Below are 19,027 nucleotides of genomic sequence, written 5' to 3' on the forward strand. Positions count from 1 at the left end.
TTTACCAAGAAGGAGCTAGGCAAGTTTAGCAAAAATATTCTGGATAGATGGTCACACATAATATACTGAGTATTGCAACAGTATGTGACATGCTGCACATTGCAAATGACATAAATCATTAAATGTTTTAATGTTGAAGGCCTTAAAGTAATTTATGCAATTTACTGGTTGGTCCACAAGTCAGTGTTTCAAGATTAATCTTATGCTGCTATGGATTGTTGAACAATGTCAGTGGTCAGTTACCTTCTTTTCCCTCTGCCTTATTTTGTGGTTGTCATTAGCAATATTGCTTAATGCTTCATTGAACCTCCATTTGCCTGTTTTCTCACTATGTAGATATATTTCTGTTCCCTGTAGCCATAGAATAATATGACTACTATTATCTTTAAAATGTAGAGTCATTATGAATACTTGCTTAAGCACACAGAAATTATTTGGGTTCAGAGGCCAGTAAATAAGGAGTCAAGTCAATCTCTGGTGCTATTGTCAAAGTCTTATTTTTCTACTTAGGTTTGTACATATACAGAATCATATAATTGCATTGTTCAAAAGAATACTGGGATCACATTCATAATTTTTGTTGGTTTTGTAACAGCATACACTCCACTTTATCATATTAGCAAATTAAGAAAGAGAATTGTGGGTTTTGTTAATCACTGTTCAGCACAAAAAATGTTACTCCAATCTATTTGAAGTTCTATATGAAAATTTTAGCACTGAGTGATTATTGAAATACACACAGAACAGAAAGGATAATCCTGTAAACTCAATTAAAAGAGAAACACAAATGTCAAGCACAAAAAATCCCACAAATTGTCAATTATTCCTTTAACATCATCCTGTTCTATAAGGCAGCTGTGAAAGTAAATTACCTCCTTGTTCAAGGAAATACCAAGCCAAATGCTATTACTGTACCCTCTGATTTTAAAAGAAGATGCACAAAGTCAAAATGTTTTATTCCCAAAATCTACCTGACAGTAGAAATAAAAATTGAAATCAAGGCAAAAATAAACTACCTATATTTTACTAATTATTATACCATATCAGCATCTCTCTGTAAAAATACCAAATATCCCTGGCACTGCAATAATTAGCTACTTTTTGTGACAAAGGATTTATAGGAGGCACTACTTCACTGCAAACTGTCTCATGAGGGTCCATGCAGTCTTCTCAATGTCCACCTGGAGAGAAGCTCCAGTCCCAGCTGCAGATCCACATCTCTGTGTCCCCTGACCTGGTCACTCTTGTCACATGAAATCTTCAGGGTCAGCATGAAGTAACTTGTGCTTTTCTAGAGAGGTCGGACAGGAACAGTAAATTCTGCCTGGGGCTGGTGCAAGCAGTGTTTGTCTCATTTTTATATCATTATTTCCTTTTGTCACCCATTGATGCAAAGAATGTAATTAGACTAATACTAAATACAAAACCACTTCATATTCCATGAGCAGTGTTATTGTAGTGTTAATTCCTGCCAGTGAATGGAGGATGGATAAAGAGAGATATTTTTTCTCCTGTGCCTTTGTCTTATTAATAATATCAATGAGCAACATCAGTTGTCTTCTTAGGCAGGTTGGGGAACACAAGCACCTGTGGCTGTTCATTATCTCATTTACCCAAGTAGTCTTTGGCACATATTCTTGTATCCTCACTGCATAGACAAGACAAGATTGATGGAGACAAAAAAACCCCAAAAAAAAAACAAAACAAGAAAAACCAAAAAAAACCACAAAAACCCCCAACAAAGATAAACCCAGAGGGACCTCAGGTATTTATTTAATGACAGGACCATTTACCTGATTTTCATAAGGTATTTGCTCACTTGAATTGAAACCATTCATAATAAGGAATAAGCAATTCACTGAAATTTGAGAATTAGACATCAAAACAAGTCTGTTTTATCTGCTGAAGTAAACTGAAAAGAAAATTTCACAGGGTCTGGCACAGTCAAAGGTAGAAATCCTTCCTCTTTGTTACCCTCCCTCAGATGCTTACACCTTGTCTCTAGGAATACATCACGTGAGGAATTTGTCAACTATCAAAACTTTTAACTCTAAGACTGTGATTAGACAGAAAATATAAATATTTAAAAATTAATGCAGTAAACTATAGCAGTAATAAAAGAAGCCTTATGCTTCATTTCAATATTTCCTCATTTTAGTTATTGGTTTGCAATATCAGCATCCCATTAGAGTCTAAGCTACAAAGACTTCAGGATAATAGATCTTCCTTTAGGCACCAGCGTTTGAAGGGAAAAGGACAATTTAATATTCTGAAATCAGTGGAACTGTGTGGGCAGTAAGGAAGAGGGGCTTATCTGTAGATTTACTGTGAAACAATTACGCTCCTGCAAGCTCTAAATCCCTCTCCTACTCACAATTAAAGGCATAGATAACTTCCTAATGTACAGCAGCTGACAGATCAGATGATGGAAAGCCAATATCTATCACTCTCTGTTTACTTCTTACTTTGTATGGGGAAAATCAGCCATATGCAGAATTCATTTGGGATAAAAAGAGCTTGGGTAGCAGTGCATAGTAGGAAACGGTTTCATCCATCAACTCTCCCCAGAAAGTCAGGACTGGATGTTTCATTTGCAGGGCAGAGGAGGAGATAGCAAAGGAGGAAGCAATCAGTTCAATAACAAAGGGAAAACTCTCAAGCAGAATTTCAAGCTCCTAAATGACTTCCTGAAAGGCCCTTGCACAGCTCCTTATTGGTTCTTTTGTTTGTCCTCAGAAAGGCAATTGCCAGAAACTTGATTTCAATTTGAAAGCTTTCATTTATAAAGAATGCAGTACCAAAGGAACCAGTGTGCCATATTAACTGGTACAGTGAATCAAATCTTGAAGACTTTTTTCAGAGTTTGTGTTTTACAGCCTATAAAAAACTCTGAACCAGACCTGAGCCAGACCTCTGAATCTTCAGCACTTCAGGAACCCCAGAATTTGGCCTGCTGGGTTTACCTGTGAAGCTCTTACCTCCAAGTTTTAAACAGTTTGTACATCTAAATTCAGTTTATGTCACTAGTAAAATTAATCCAATCCACCAACAAAGCTTACATTTAATGCACATTACTGTTCTCTTATGTCAGAGAAAGCTGTGAAAGTGATCCTGATGAATCCAAAGCATCCTATGACTCTCCTAAAGCTCTTTGGAGTCAGAGAGACTTGCCCACTGCAGGAGGAGAGATTTACTGCCTGCAAACTCAACATCTGTGATACTTAGATTGTCAGCTTAAGTACTTTAAAACTTTCTTCTGTGTCCTTATTTTTCCTATTAATCTCTTATCTTATGCAATATAAAAAGAAGACTGACAAAATAAATTGTGCAAGTAGGAATCCAAATGAGTAGTTGGCTTGCCTCCAAAATATCAGTTAAAAACATCCCTATTTTCACATTACTTTTCAAATTTCTGTATTTTTCTCCTCTTCTCTTAATTTCACAGAAGATTCCTGGCTGATCCTTACTTGTTGTAAAGATTTTGCAAATAATTTTTGAAGGGGTATTTAATTAAGATGGCCAGTAATAGCTCACTTTTGTTAACTCAAGCACAGCATCACCAGCTGGGCAAGGGAGGGGATTGCCCTGCTCTGCTCGGCACTGGGGTGGCCTCACCTCCAGTGCTGGGGGCAGTTTTGGGCACTACAATGTAAGGAAAACATTAAACTATTAGAGAGTGTCCAAAGGAGGGCAACAAAGATGGTGAAGGGCCCTGACGGGAAGCTGTGTGAGGAGAGGCTGAGGGCACTGGGTCTGTTCAGCCTGGAGGAGACTGAGGGGAGGCCTCACTGCAGTTACAGCTTCCTCGTGAGGGGAAGAGGAGGGACAGGCACTGATCTCTGCTCTGTGGTGACCAGAGACAGGACCTGAGGGTCTTCTGGCCTGAAGCTGTGTCAGAGGAGTTTTTAGGTTGGATATCAGGAAAAGGTTTTCTTCCTGGAGGGTGGCTGGGCACTGGAACAGGCTCCCCAGGAAAGTGATCACAGCACCAAGCCTGACAGAGTTCAAGAAGCATTTGGACAATGCTCTCAGGCACAGGGTGTGATTCTTGGGGATGGTGCTGTGCAGAACATTGATGGACTCAATGATCCTTGTGGGTCCCTTCCAATTGAGCATATTCTGTGATTCTATGACTGAAGGTGTAGGTGGGTGTATGCCTACCTACACCTTCTTACATCTGCCAACACCCCAATGCCTGATGTTTGAGACTTGGTGTATGTGCAAAACTGCATGAAACAACTTGCACACAGAGTCTGCTTGCCTGGCCCAGCAACTACACAGAAGTCTGACAGATTCCAGCTAAGAGCTGGAAAGCAGCAGGTCTTCTGTTGACCTCAGAAGGAAACATACCAGTTTCCTGGACACTAACCCAAAGGCCCACTGCTCTAAGGGATATGTGAAAGGAGATGAACCAAACCAATGAGAAATCTTTCTTGAAAAAAAGAGTCTATTCTGCTCATCTCCTGATAACACAATCAACACCTTAACATCCAAAACATTTACCTAAGGGGACACATTATCTAAGTCTTCAGAAAATCTGGGTACCCTTCACAGTGTTATATCTCAATGACTGAAATGAAGTCAAAACCACTGTGTCAATTGTGCTCCTTCAGGATTACGTTTCAGTGGCAGTGAGACTGGTACAAACAAGTAATGTCCATAGCAGATACTGGTCAATTTCCAGTTGTTACTTCCTTTTTATTCACTGACCCATGGCTGAAGTGATTAGAAATCACCCTCTCAGAAAATGGTATCAAAAAAGCAGGTTCAGCTGTTTTTCATCCAAATGGCTGTTTATGTTTAAGTCTTTGCAGAAGAGTTCTTATTTTTTGAAAGAAAGGATGCTTGCTTTGATCTTACAAATGTGTATCATTATTTTTTAATCAGTTCAATTGTACATGAGTAGCATGTTTATGTGCTTAAACATACTTGCAGAGACTTGCATAAAGGAAAACAATAAAAGGAATTGTAACAATTTTTGTTACAGTTTCTATAGAAGTTTCTACAGTTACTTCTATCCAGTTTCAGAGTCTTGGTGTTAATTTCAGTTCTTATTATTAGTGACTATTTAAACAAGAAAACACTTTTGAGGAGGCTTTGGGGTTTATTTAATGTTAGACATCAGAAGACAATGACCTATTTCACAGGATGAAAAAACATACTTTAAAATGAGATGCTACTGTATTGGATGTGTCTGAGACAGGGCTAGTTTTCTGCATTGCAGCCCTCATAGTGCTGTACATTGTAGGGGATCTAGAAAGGTGTTGATAACACAGCATCAGTGCCGTCCCTCCAAGACTCCCCTACTGCACCCAGTAGGCTTGGTGGGGCAAGGTCTTGGGAGGGTACATATCCAGGACAGCTGACCCAAAGTAACCAGAGGGATATCCATACCACAGGACATCAGCTCAGCAGATGTCCTCAGCAGATTAGTACAGCATTTGTCTTCTGAAGCAACTGCTATTCATAATAATGCCCTTCCTGTGAAGTGGCTGGATATCACCTGCTGATGGGAAGTACAGAAAAAATCTTTTGATCTTCCTTTGCTTCCATGTATAACCTTTGCTTTTGCTTTATTAAAGTGCCTTTACCATGAATCATGAGTTTTCCTGCTTCTTATTTACTCCATCTGCATCCTGCTAAGGAGGGAAGAAAACAGGGTGTCTTGGAAGGCACCTGGCACCCAGCCCAGGTTAACCATCACAACTATCAAATATTTTTAGCATCTTTCTATCAAAGGTGCATTTACCCTTATAATTTTTGTCACATGTTTTTTGGCAATATTTACAACTAGGACATTAAAGAACTCACTACCAAGCATGACTGCTTACTGTTTTTTCTCTCTTTGAAATATTCAGTAAATTGTTATATGTGCTAATCATCATGCAAGAAATTTTAGCTTCTAGATGATCCCAGAAATCAAGACTCATACTAGGGGAAACTAATGAACAGGATGTGAAAATTTCCAATGCACACACTTACCCTGTAGGTTTTGTGGAGGCTCAAAATTATTTTATAATCTTATTGTTTCTTTGCTTTAAATTGAAAATACAAATCCATGCTTTATCATTTTTTCATTTTAGTTTGAATTGTTTTAGTCACGTAGCAATCAATCCAATGTTCATGATTTTCTGATATTAAGAACTCAATATTTTCTTTAAATTATTTCCTTTGAAATCTCACTGTCTAAGCCCTTATAAAAGTCCAATTTGAGTGGCATTTATGATTTTATAGTGAAGGACCTGTCCATTTTTTAATTATTAATTTTATTTTCAAGATTATTTACATAATCTTTTAATTTGTTCAGAGAAAACAGAATGATTTTTTTAGAGGTTCCCATATTTGACAGGATTTTGTAAGGTTTCTGTGAGTTACTTAGATATTTCACAGGGGCTTTCTTAGCCTTGTGGTGCAAACTAACTACATTAAAGTCAAGCAACTGTAATTTAAGCATAGAAAATCTGTATGGGATGACATTTGATGCAGTACTCAACAGCAACTCTTTCAGTTACAAATGGTAAAGTATCTTGTGAGTTCTGTTAGAAAAATATAAATCTCCTGGAAATGTGCAAAGAATTTAGGTTGGAGGAATAGTTGTTTGGACACATGTAAAATCTACTCTATTTAATTTATAACCAAGTTATTTAACCACCAGTTTTTCAAAACTGATGCATAAATATATATATTTTTGGAAAATATAAAGTGATGTTGTATATGGCTGCATCCTGACTTACAGCTGTCATTTCACCAAAGAAGGAGAAAAAAAATTCCATAATTTCAACCCATCAAATTAATTCCTCTAGCAAAGAAGTGAAGTAAGGCTCTGTAAAATTCAGTTGATGAGCTTTGAGGGTAATATAAATGGAAAGCAGCCACTTTTGAGAAAAGCAAATTAACAGAAACCAACTGCTCTTTGATGTTTCCAAATTCTTTGCTGCTTCAAGTTCTCTGTCAGCCTTATTAACTCCTCCATTTTGCTTTATAGAAGACAGTTTTATCTTCCTATCTTACTTACTCTTGCAATCTACATGTAAAAGAATTTGGTATTTTCTGCTAATGGAGTGTCCATTGGCTATCAGGCGATTTACCTCCTGTGGATAATTAGCTGAAATAATCTTGACCATGATCAACAACACTTGGAAGGAGGTAAGATTAGAAAACATTACTTATATTAGTAAAGGCTATGTGTATAAATTACACTTTTTCTTTGAACATAACAGACAAGAAAACCTAGTGGATGATCTTGGAAACAAATATTATCACACTGAAGAAGGCTAAATAAATAAGCAATTAGGTTAAAAAAAGTTGGCAAAACTTAAGTCCAAGTTAGTTGCTAATGAGTATTTTTCTTAATCACATGGGTCAAATAGGGTAACTGACCTCATTAGATAGGGTGCTAGTAGAGAAGCGGGAGACAAAAGTTTAGTTCCCTCACGCCGTGCTTGATCTCCTGTCTCACTCTGTTCAATAAAATTGAAGCAATGGCACATTCTTACCAAAAAGATACAAGCAAAACAGGATGATCATAGAATCATAAGATTATAGAATAGCTAGTGTTGGAAGGGGCCTTAAAGATCATCCAGTTCCAAGGCCCCTGCCATGTGCCAAGACAAACCTCACTAGATCAGGTTGCTCAGAGCCCCATCCAACTTGACTTTGATGGAGCATCTTCAACTCCCCTGGGCGACTTGTACCAATGCCTCACCACCCTCACAGTAAAGAACTTCCTCCTGATATCTAATCTAAACTCACTTTCTTTTAGTTTGAATCCATTCCCCCTTGTCCAATTAACACAAGCCCTTATAAAAGGGCTTTCGTGTAGGCTCCCTTCGGGTGCTGAAAGGCTGCAATTAGGTCACCTCAAAGTGTTCTCTTTTCCAGGCTGAATAAACCAAATTCTTTCAGCCTTTCCTCATTGGAGAAGTGCTGCATTCTTCTAATCATCTTTAGAGACGCCCTCCTCTGGGCTTGCTTCAATAGGTCCACGTATTTCTTATGCTGGAACCCAGAGGACCCCAGAGCTGGATGCAGTACAGGAAAAAAATACTGACCAGGAATGAAGGACGATCATTTACAGCAGTATGAAGAGCTCAACAGTATCTACAAGCTGAAACAGCACACAATGGAGAAAATACATGCCAGTAAATAAACTCTAAAAACATTCTTACAGCCTTTCCCACTGCACTATATGAGATACAAAACTGGGTTAGATAGACCCTTGGTCTCACTTACTAAGGTGTGCATTATGTTTCCAATGTGTGCTTCCCTCTTGGTGTTACTTGCTACTTGACTTACTAGTTAGAGAGACCCAGGTGAAATGTATTGATTGACAGTCTAAGGAATGATCTGTGGGACATTGGGACCATCTCTTTGGCTCAGTATTGACTTTAAACTGAACGAACTCCCAGAGCATTCAGGCAGTCTATCTGATCTGTTTTCCACAAATAAAATGTAAGTAGCAAGGACAAGCTCATCTTCATGAATATTGGCAGAACAACTTTTAGCCCTGAAAACAAGTGTAGAAATAATTCCTTATGAGGAAGAGAGGGTTTCTGAGCATATGAAGAAATGCCAGTAGTAGCACAGGTTTTTTTAAATTTTGGCAGTACTTTCAAAAACTCTGGACAGTCTGAAGCATTTAAAAAGCTGAAACATTTTAAATGTCTGAAGACATTTAATAGCAAGGAGTAGTGTTCTGAGGGCTACATAGATGAAAATTTCAAACGATGAAACAACAAGGAAAACTTTTTTTTAACAGAACTTCACTTGCAATGGCCACAATTCTGGCTGAGAAGGTATTTAATTTTTACCATGACATACAGAGGTTTACGAACATGATCTGTTGTGCTAATATTGCTCATGTTTGTTCATTACCAAACTATAAATTATTATCAAAGTGTAATAAAAATCCAGTCTGAGTAGTTCTGAGGTATGGAATACAAACAAACAGATTTCTGAATACTTTGAAAAATGTTTAGGTTGCCCTTTTATACTCCAACCCATGTAGCTTTTATCTTGACATATATCTGCCTTTGGCACCTTTGAAGAAATCTGATTTTGAAATAATCAAGTAATGCATCTTAGAACTGCCTGCCCTGGTCACAAATGTGCCACATAGCATATTTATTGACAGACACATTTTCTCTTGAGAAAATGATATTCATATGTGCATGGCTCTCAATGTATTCCTGCACATTACCTGTGTGTCAGATATGGGAATAAAGCATAAATAAAATATTAGAGTTCAAGAAGAAATAGAAATTATGAAAGCTGTTGGAAAACAACTCCTCTCCAAATGCAAGGTGCATGGGAATACAAGAGGATCCTCTCCATAAATACATTTCTTCATCCAATTTCACCTTAGGTTCTCACAGATCAGTGCAGAGCAAAACTTCTGATTAAACTTCAATTTAATTTTCTTACAGACCTTAAGGAAATTATATATAAAGCACATATATCAAGTATCACATGCACTCCACAGAACTCATATTTCTTTATTCTCAGATATGAATTATCCAAGTAACCTACATAAGAATTTCACTCTGCTGAGTTGTTGCTTTCATTGTTTCCTAAATCCTTGAGACAAGAAGTTATAGAGTCAATCAAGCTTAGAGAGTAAATGAATGTCACAGCTGAAATGAAGAACTGTGCATTTATTTTACATAACTGAAAGATCAAACAGTGAATTATTTCAACAAAAGTCTAGAATTTAGATAGAATGAATCTCAGTAGAACTTAGCCAGAAGTGAATTTAGTTCATTTTATGAACTACACTTATACAGTGGTTTCCACCAATTTAAATGAAGTGTCCTCCCTTTAATAGGGGTTTTATGTTGCTCTAAGTCATGACAGCTATGTCTAGTCCCAAAATTACACATGTAATAAAATTTAGGTTCACTTTTATTTCAGCCAATTCCTTTTAATCACTTGTTTTCTTCATAATTACAGGGTTTAGCAATCCTGGTTTTGGTTTGGTTTTGGGTTTTTTTTTGGGGGGGTGTTGTTTTGGGGGTTTTTTAACGTATTTTTTAAATGTTTTCTTCTCATTCAGCAGAAACATGATTAAAGACAACACAGATATTTTAGCAGATGGGTGATTACCTCTTAAACCTCCTATGGAATGGCTCTTTGTAGCAACTTATGGACACATGCAATTTTCTCCCTTTAAAATATGCACAGCCCAATCTTTCTAGTTCTAATGTGCAACCTGAGTCCCACATATAGACTTTCAGATTTCTGGACAGCTGCATGAGGACACAACTTGTACAGACTGATTTGAATTTTAAATTGTATCACTTGAGTCACATCATGCAACTTTTAAATGGCATCTTCATTTGTACCTACTGGTGCTCTCATTTGTATATCACCACCATTTTATATTGGGCGTGGGAACCATGGTAATGTGACCCTCTCATGCTGCAAGCAGATGCTCTTCTTCTCTGAAGCAACAGCCCAGCTGCCGGGAGAAAGGATTTATGTCAGTCCATGGCCCTTCCCTGATGAGTGCCTAGAGCCACAGGAAGCACAGGTTAAGAGTTTCGAAGCAGATACAATATTGATTACAGCTACCTCAATCGGTTAGAATTACCTACAGCCCTTCAGCTGTAAAGCTGAGCAACCACTGACCCAGGATATGTAATGGGATTTTTCTGAGGGAAGGAAAGTTTCATGTAAAGGAAATCCTAGGAAGCCTGTTGTTATAGTTGAAAAATATTAATCAGATAAATAAAAATACTTTCTTTGCCTCTTTACCACAACCTGGTTACCTTGTCGCCTCTGTACCTATCTATCCATCCGTCTAAAAGCAAATATATTTTTATATATATTTGTATACGGGTACCTCTATAAATGACCTCTTCTATGTATATAGCATTTGCATTAGAAATTCCTTTTACTAGTCTAAAATATTTAAGTTTTTCTAAGGAGTGGTTTTTTTCTTCTCCAATCTTTTTTACACAGTTGCCAGATACAAGGAATTCTGGGCTTCAAGAATCTACATTTTTAATATTAACCTGAAGCCTACATTTTGCGCTAGGAAAAATGAATGAATTAATGGTTTAAGCTTGTTAAATTCACTTGGACATATTTACAATTAAAGCAAACTGACAAAACTCATTTTAAATGAATGAAATGGTGACAATTTGCATGGCTGAGCAGATGGCACTCCCTCTCCTCGCCTACAAGAGCAGTACAGCATGGTCATTTCAAGGAAGGACATTAGCATAACTTTGAATACTAAACTGGACTGCACAGTCTCTATGAATTGATTTATTACGCACTACTTATCATAACATGCTTGCACATGACCATGACAGTGCCACAATATAGCACAGGTTCTTAAAACAGCTTTCATGTTGCTATGCGGTGCAAAGATTGTGGATTTTTTAAGTAGGGGACTTCTCAGCACTACTGCCAAGGATCCTGGGAGGGATGAAACTAGCAAATGCAGGTGCCATGGGGGAGATTCTTGCATTAATCAGAAGTCTTACCTGTGTGCCAGACAACATGCTATTTCCTCCAGTGTAGATCAGACATAAGTCCATATACAGCTAACAATCTACAAAAACTCTCCTGTGATTTTACATCTGGATACTAAAATTAATACAAAATACTGATAATAGCTACGCTAACCAGTTTCTGTCCAATAACTCAGTAGTCAGAGTGCTGGCACACACAAACTCCTTTCACTTCTGTGTCAGTGTTAAAGCCCACCTCTTTCATCTTGCAACCCAATTGACCAGGTTACAGTGAATCTTCAGGTAGGTGAGGTAGAATATCAGAGCAGAATACAGAGTTTGGTTTGGTTTAGTTTGGTTTGGCTCAGTTTGGTTTGAAAGAACTTGTAGAAGTTCTTACTTCTAGAACTTACCAGTCAAGTAAGACTATCACTAAGACAATACTGCTATTATAGCTCTTCCATCAAAGGAATGACTCTTTGGATGAGACTTCACAGGATCATAGAATCATTGGAATCATTGGAAAGACTTCTAAGATCATTGAGTCCAACCATTCACCCAACACTGTCAAGTCCAAGACTAAAACATGTCTTGAATTATCATATTTGCAAGCCATGTGGCATCATACATAACCCCTCACATTTTACAAATTACCTCAAGGTAATTTGATTTCTTATCTGAAAATAGGGCAAATTTCAGTTGTCTCTAACGAAAAATACATGCTACCTGAACGCGGGAATCAAAATCAGAGTGCTTGTCTTCCTGCCTGTTAATTACTCTTTCACCACATTAAAGCTCACTGTAGCCTAGACTATTTAACTTCACCCAAAGCTGGGCATTTTTGGCAAAAGGTATTGAGACAAATCTCTTCCAGAATATCACTGTGATTACTGGGAGCAATGCTCCTTTGGGAAACAAGACGCAAACTAAGAAATAAAAGAAAGAAAGAAAAAAATTTGCTCTGTATCCTTTAAGCTCTAAGCTGGTTAGACAGGCGAGGTGCTAGAAGCAATAGCACAACCATTGTCCCTCAAGTGGGCACCTGGCCTTTCTAGTGTGTGAAGTGTGATTAAGCCAGTATGCTCCAGGAAATGAAACTCACTTCATCAAAACTTATGCCTCACCCAGCTGAGTAAACAGAAAAAAATGGACATTGTAACTAACCCATGATTCAGCTGACACCTCACGCTTGCACAGAAGAACACTAATCAAAATGTTCCAGGATTCAATCACAATCATGTGGATACTTCAATACATTCAATTTTCTATATTATGAGGCAGTTAGCAAGGACTGCTCATATGTTGTTTGGTTAAAGTTCTGCATATAGAAGTATAACCTGTATTTTTTATATCCTAGGACAGATATATTGTAGCAATTACCTGTTTATCTCTTTGCCTTTTTGAGAACTTCATGAAGAAAATCTTGTAGAACTACAATAAAAAGTACTAAATTAAATGAAAACTCTTTATATGTTCTTTAATTCTTCTTTCTTCTCAGACGTCTGTTGCTGTATAGGAGGAAAGTCTCGCAACACTGTTTTGTTACCCTTAGATAAATGATAAAATTTAAATGCAGAAAATTACCTGCTATATTGTCACATTAATTTTTAAGTATCATTCTGACTACTTGCTAACATGCTTTTATCGTTTTTCTTACCTAGTGGAGTCAGAATCTTTCAGTACTGATTTCCAGACGGTGAAATTCGTTGAGGGAAAGGTTTTATCTTTCCTTAGGATATACTGTATAGAAAGGAATGGAATCTGTTGTCATTAATTTTATGTAAGTGATGACAAAGCACTATGAAGTATCTATTCATAATTGATGGCATGATGCCTATAAACAATAGCAAGTTTTTTTGCTTCCCTTTTCTCCTCATACCATGTCTAACTTTTTATATTGTTTTTATAGAACAAGGTTTTCATTGCATCAGACACTGCAATGTGATCCTTTTTTTCCTGACGATAATGCTTTGTTTCTCAAGAGAAAAAAAAGATGTCATTGCATAACTCACTGAACATCCTGGATCAGATGATTTGTTTAGAATTGCAGATTATGCTCAAAGGGACTGCTTGAGCCATACTGGTTCCATCAGAATTACACAGAAAATAGAGCCATCAAAAAAACATTATAATCTGTTTTGAAAACAGCTTGATGCTGAGTAACGAAGAATCATGATGCCAATTTTTTTAAAATTAAATATAGCACTGAAACACATGGAAAAAAAGGGTCAAATGAGAAGATTTTGATGCTCCTGCTCCTGATTTTCACATGCTTTTAAAAACACTGTGTCTCTTGCCCCACCTCAGCTAAACAAAATTGCAGCTATGATAGTTGAGACAGCATGTCTCATATGTGTTTTCAGACACTTCCAGTTCTCAGGCAAAGGGACATGCATTAAAATACAAAGATCTCACATAAATTCTAACAGCCTGTAGTTCTCCAAATCAAAATATATTCAAAATATATTAATGCTCAAACTCTTGCTGATACTGTAACCATCCACTAAGAACAGGGCAAGCCTGTTTGACAGTAATGTAATACACTTACTTTTAACAACTGATTGAAGCCCATGGTTTTTGCGTTTGTTCTTAGTTCACCACTCAGTTGTTTGAAATCATTCAGCACGTGGATTGGATAAATACTGAGAACTCATGACCTCTCCTGTGATTAAATAGCTCATTGCTTTTATGTTTGATTAATAAGAAAAGCAGCTAATTATTTTGTATGACCTTTTGGCATATCCTTTGACTGTTCTTGAGATCAAAAGACATTTACAAAAATATCAAAATAATTTATGTGAAACTACTAGAATCAGCTTCCTTCACAAACTACAAACTGCTTATTTCAAAATGAAGCTTCATTTCACTGTTGTCTCACCTGAGATTACATTCCGTGCTAATCACCCCATGTTTGGATAGCTTATTTTTTATTTATTGGATCTAACATGAATTTGCACCATACACCAATACATGTGCACACAGACATTGCTTACGTATGAAGTACGTTAGATTATGCTGCTTGGGTGTCACAAAGAAACACTTCACTGAAAAGTTGGTCAGGCATTGGAATGGGGTGCCTAGGGAGGTGGTGGAGTCACTGTCCCTGGAGGTGTTCAAGAAATAACTGGACGTGGCACTCAGTGCCATGGTCTAATTAACAGGGTGCTGTCCAATCAGTCAAAGATTGGACTTGATGATCTTGAAGGTCTTTTCCAACCTCAATGATTCTACAATTCTATGTAATCACTGGGAATACTCACTGAATAAAGTTAATGCAAGTTCTACGCATTATTTTTGAAAAGTGTCCTTCAAGAGAACAGGAACACACATCTCAGTGATTCTGCAATTGATTGTGCCCAGATTTTGCTGCTTTCAGATGAATAAAAAAGTTGTTAGAGATGCTCTGTTAATGGTGGGCATGCACCAGCTTTTTTCCACCTTGAAAACATTGGGATGCTTCAACTTATTTTAAAAGCAAACCTAAAAACTGTAGTAAGTTGTACATTGGTTGGTATTCTGAAAGTGGTGCACAGTAACTTTGCAAGTTACTTAAACTTGCAAGTTTAAGAAACATTCTTTCTAACTACTACTAGCTTCAGATTAAAAAATATATAAAAATGGGAACTGTGCATCTAAAATTTAATTTATACAGCTTTTTTTTAAAGCAGTTCAATTACAAAACAATAAAGTGATAAATATCTCTCCAGGCAGCTGCCTAATGGCAGAAGGCCTCAGAACTTTTAGGTGCCTCTCAATAAGCCTATAATTGCAAGCAGAAGTGGTACTCTCAGAAAATGCAAAGCCACTTTCTTTTTTAGAACAGTAATAATACTGCCCCTGCCTAATTCTACTTTTTAGATTCAGCTCTGCATACAGGTGACAGGTTTGGAGGTAAAAGCACTGATGTCTCTGAATCTTTTCTTTCAGTCTCAGCTGAAAAGATTAAATGAAAACATGCATGTTCCAATGTCCAGTTTGCAAAGCATCTGCATCACTTACATGCACAAAAGATGCACAGAAAATTACAGGATAGCTGCTGATATGCCAGTTACAGAAGACTGGAGAATGTTTTTTTTGTTTGGTTTTTTTTTTTTTTCCTTTGTCTTGAATTTCACTGAGAAATAAATAGTGCTGTCAGAATGAAAATGCTTTCTAACTTATTCCATCTCATTCATTTTTATCACTTGAAGTCTAAAGTGAAAGTTCCAGCGTGTTAATAATTTTCTGTAGTTAGAAAAGTAAATCTTTAAAAATAAAAAAAGATAAAGAAAATGTGTATTAGCTCAGAAATTTTCCACTATTTATATTGGTAAGAACCAAGTTTTTTGAAGAAAAGAGCATTATAAAAATAATGCTGCTTAGATTATCCAAGAAATGGGGATGAGGGTTATAAAAGTGTGTATTGTTTGTCACATCTAAATACTTCTATGTTCAGAAAGATTGATCACCCTCTATTAAAAAACTTGATGTATTGTGATAAGCCTAACTGCACCTAATGCGTCAGACTTCACTACTAATTTTTTATCTCCAGTCCTCTCCTCAGCCTCCTCAACCAAGTATTAGTAAAAACTTCTCTGGGCTGTCAAGCATTAGAACAGGCTGCCTGGGGAAGTGGTGGAGCCACCATCCCAGAAAGTATTTAAAAGATGTAGATGTGGCACTGAGGGACACGATTGAGTGGTGGACTTGGAAGTACTGAGTTAATGGTTGGATACAATAATCTTAAAGGTCTTTTCCAGACAAAATTATTCTGATTCTATGCTTCTATAGACTCTATTTCTGGCCAAGAAGGCTTATCCCAACATTTTCAGCAGTTTGTGTAGAGAACACAGTTTTTCATACAAAGATATTTTCTTAACTGGTGAGCTTGGCTCACAGTTTCCGCTAAAAGGCAGCTTCTATTTCCAATGCACTGTGAAAGAAGTTTCATGAAGCCATTTCCTCTTACAATACTGTGCTGGTTTTGGCTGGGACAGAGTTAATTTTCTGCACAGTGGCTAGTATGGGGCTATGTTTTAGGTAAGAAAAGTTTAAACAGGCGTAAATTAATCAGCAGAACACTTTGAGAGACCTTAATGGAATGTACAGCGATAGGAAATGTGAAAGCGTGGGGGGTGGTTTCGGGTGACCCAGGGGATGGGGAGCTCTGCCACCCTGACCCTGAGCAGGCCCAGCGTGAGTGGGCTCCAGGGCCGGGACAGGCAGGCCACGCTCCCGAAAAACCTGCCCACAGCTCCGCTCCCTTCCTTCTCTGGCGGAAGCACCAGGGGCCTTCAGATGTCTCCTGCGGGGTTCCACGGCTTCCCCCTTCCTGCACATTCCCGACTGAGGCGGCCTTTGCAGCCAGCTGGCCTTCGCGCTTCCCTCCCATCCCAGCCCCGGCAGCGGGAAGCGAGGCCCGCGCGTCCGCGGGCCCTGCCGGCTCCCGCAGGGAACAGCGGCGTTCGGCCCACATAAACGCGAGTGGGAGCGAAGGGCCCGCGGCGAGCAGCTGCCAGCCCTGCGCGGCGGGGCCGGACCGGCCGCGTTCCGGCCCCGGGCCATGGAGCTGGCCATGGCCCGTTCCACCCGCGGCGCCGCTGCAGGTGGGTCGGGGCGCGAGGCCGGCGGGGCTTCCGGGGAGGCTCTGAGGGAGCTGCGAGAGGGGAGCACCGGCCCGGGAGATGCCCCCAGCCCGCGGTGTCGGTGGCCTTTGGGGACATCCCTCATGTGCAAAGGCTGCCTCGGACAGCCCCCTGGTTCTCCCGCTTCCCCTGGAACTGCCACCTGGTTCCCATGGGACACGCCTTGTCTCCATGCGGGAGGCCTTACCTGGGCAGCCTCAGGTGATTTCCTGAGGAAAGGTTGAGTTTATTTGGGAGGAAATGGGAGCCTTCTCGTGAAAGTTGGACTGCTTTGGTTATTAATAATAAAGAATCAGCTGCTAATTGCTTTTCTCTGTTAGTTACAAATATGACGTTTTCTCCTGTCCATTTCATCTGAGCCACAAGGAAAAACACTATTTTGAAGTTTTGTTGGATGGATATTGGGATTCAATTAATGTTGTTAGTGCTCCTGTTTAAAAAAATTGGTGTGAATATGCAGATGTAGTAGAGTATCAAAGAATTATCAAATATTTTTACCTGATTATTTCCAATGTCAGCGAATTGAAATGATAGCTTCTGATCATTCTGACCTTAGGAATTCAGAAATCATAGGGCTTAGTCACTTGCACTTTTCTCACTGACTGATGGAAGACGGTAATGATTAATTTTATATTATCACAGCATGGCCTGGAGTTAGAGATCCTTAAAGATCATCTAGTTCCAGCCCTCCTGCCATGGGCAGGTCACCTTCCACTACACCACGTTGTTCCAAATCCCATCCATCCTGGTCTTGAACAGTTCCAGGGATGGAGTTTAACCCCAGCTGGCAACTAAGTACCACACAGCCCCCCCCACTGCAGCGGGGATAGTCATAAAGAAAAGGTAAATCTAATGGGTTGAGATAAGAATAATGTAATAACTGAAATAAAATATTATAATTGTGATACTAAGTATGCTAATAACATGATGAATAAGAAGAATTGTTAAAAGGAAAGGAAGAGAGAGTAAAAGAACCCAAGAGAAACAGATGATTAACATCAGCTCCTGATAACCAATACCCAGCCCATTTCTGAACAGAGATCCCAATATTCCTTTGGCCAGTTTGGGTCACCTCTCCTGGCCTTGCTCACCTCCCAGCTTCCAGTACAGTTCCTCAGTAGCAGAGTGTGAGACATTATAAAGTCCTTGACTTAGGATAAATACTACATAGCATCAGCCTAAACATCAGGATGTTATCAGCTTCATTCTTATACTAAATCCAAACCCCACAGCTTTCTACCAGCTACTAAGAAGAAAATGTCCCAACTAAAACCAAGCAGCATCGACAGCTTCTCCAGGCAATCTGTTCCAACATCTCACCACCCCCACAGTAAAGAATTTCTTCCTAATATCTAATCTAAATCTTCCCTCTTTCAGTTTAAAATCATTCCCTCTTGTCTTGCCCTTGTAAAAATCCCTCTCAAGCTTTCTTGTAATAGCCTTTAGGTGCTGAAAGGCACCCTGGACCATTCTCTTTTCCAGGCTTAGCAACCTCAACTCTCTCAACCTGCATTCAGAGGAGAGGTGCTCCAGCCTTCTGATCATCTTCAGGGCTTAGATGTTGCCTTAATTTGAATAAACTAGTAATTGAGCCAAATTAATGTGTAAAAAAGTATTTGTCTATGGACTTGGCTGTGAATCCTTGGCAAGTTTCTGTAGTGGTTTCCTGTCTTTTACAACTTCCAGTGCTTCATAAATTAATATTTAGACACTACATATTTAAATGTTGTTATAGTTACCTTAGTATCTTTAGTATATGTTAGGAATCATTATTTATTGTATGCTTTTTAGAGTACTGGATTGCTAGCAGTATTCCCTCTTTTCCTTGTCCTCTATTACAAACCTTTCCTTTCTTCTGAACAATCTTGTATTTCTTTCTGCCTATATTAAATTCTGTAAGAAACCCAAACCCAAGGTTTTTAAAGTACAGTGGGTGCATTATGGAAG

At 38.5% G+C, this 19,027-nt stretch overlaps 1 protein-coding gene and 1 long non-coding RNA gene across 23 annotated transcripts in view; one reads left to right on the forward strand and one right to left on the reverse strand.

Moving 5' to 3' along the window:
- MEI4 (meiotic double-stranded break formation protein 4) overlaps positions 1-19,027 on the forward strand; it is a 129,295-nt gene that overhangs the window by 42,382 nt on the left and 67,886 nt on the right. The window contains exon 1 of one of the 11 annotated variants that reach the window (XM_064412482.1): positions 16,983-17,041. The exons of the other annotated variants lie outside the window; for them this stretch is intronic. Within the exon in view, the coding sequence (XP_064268552.1) occupies positions 16,999-17,041 (43 nt within the window). The 5' untranslated portion in view covers positions 16,983-16,998. Of the gene's footprint in view, positions 1-16,982; positions 17,042-19,027 lie in introns of those variants that run through there. 11 annotated transcript variants of the gene reach the window in all.
- LOC135296299 (uncharacterized) lies at positions 479-16,735 on the reverse strand. Of its 12 annotated transcripts, XR_010358373.1 has the most exons (5): positions 16,528-16,735; positions 14,717-14,822; positions 13,114-13,196; positions 12,837-12,887; positions 479-10,507 (listed from the first exon to the last, which is right to left on the reverse strand). It is a non-coding gene; the product is annotated as an uncharacterized LOC135296299 (long non-coding RNA). The 12 variants fall into 12 exon arrangements; XR_010358366.1 differs by having other exon boundaries at positions 14,717-16,666; XR_010358369.1 differs by having other exon boundaries at positions 12,837-14,822; positions 16,528-16,713.

The sequence above is a fragment of the Passer domesticus genome, chromosome 3 (genome assembly GCF_036417665.1).
Source record: "Passer domesticus isolate bPasDom1 chromosome 3, bPasDom1.hap1, whole genome shotgun sequence".
Taxonomy (NCBI): Eukaryota; Metazoa; Chordata; class Aves; order Passeriformes; family Passeridae; genus Passer; species Passer domesticus.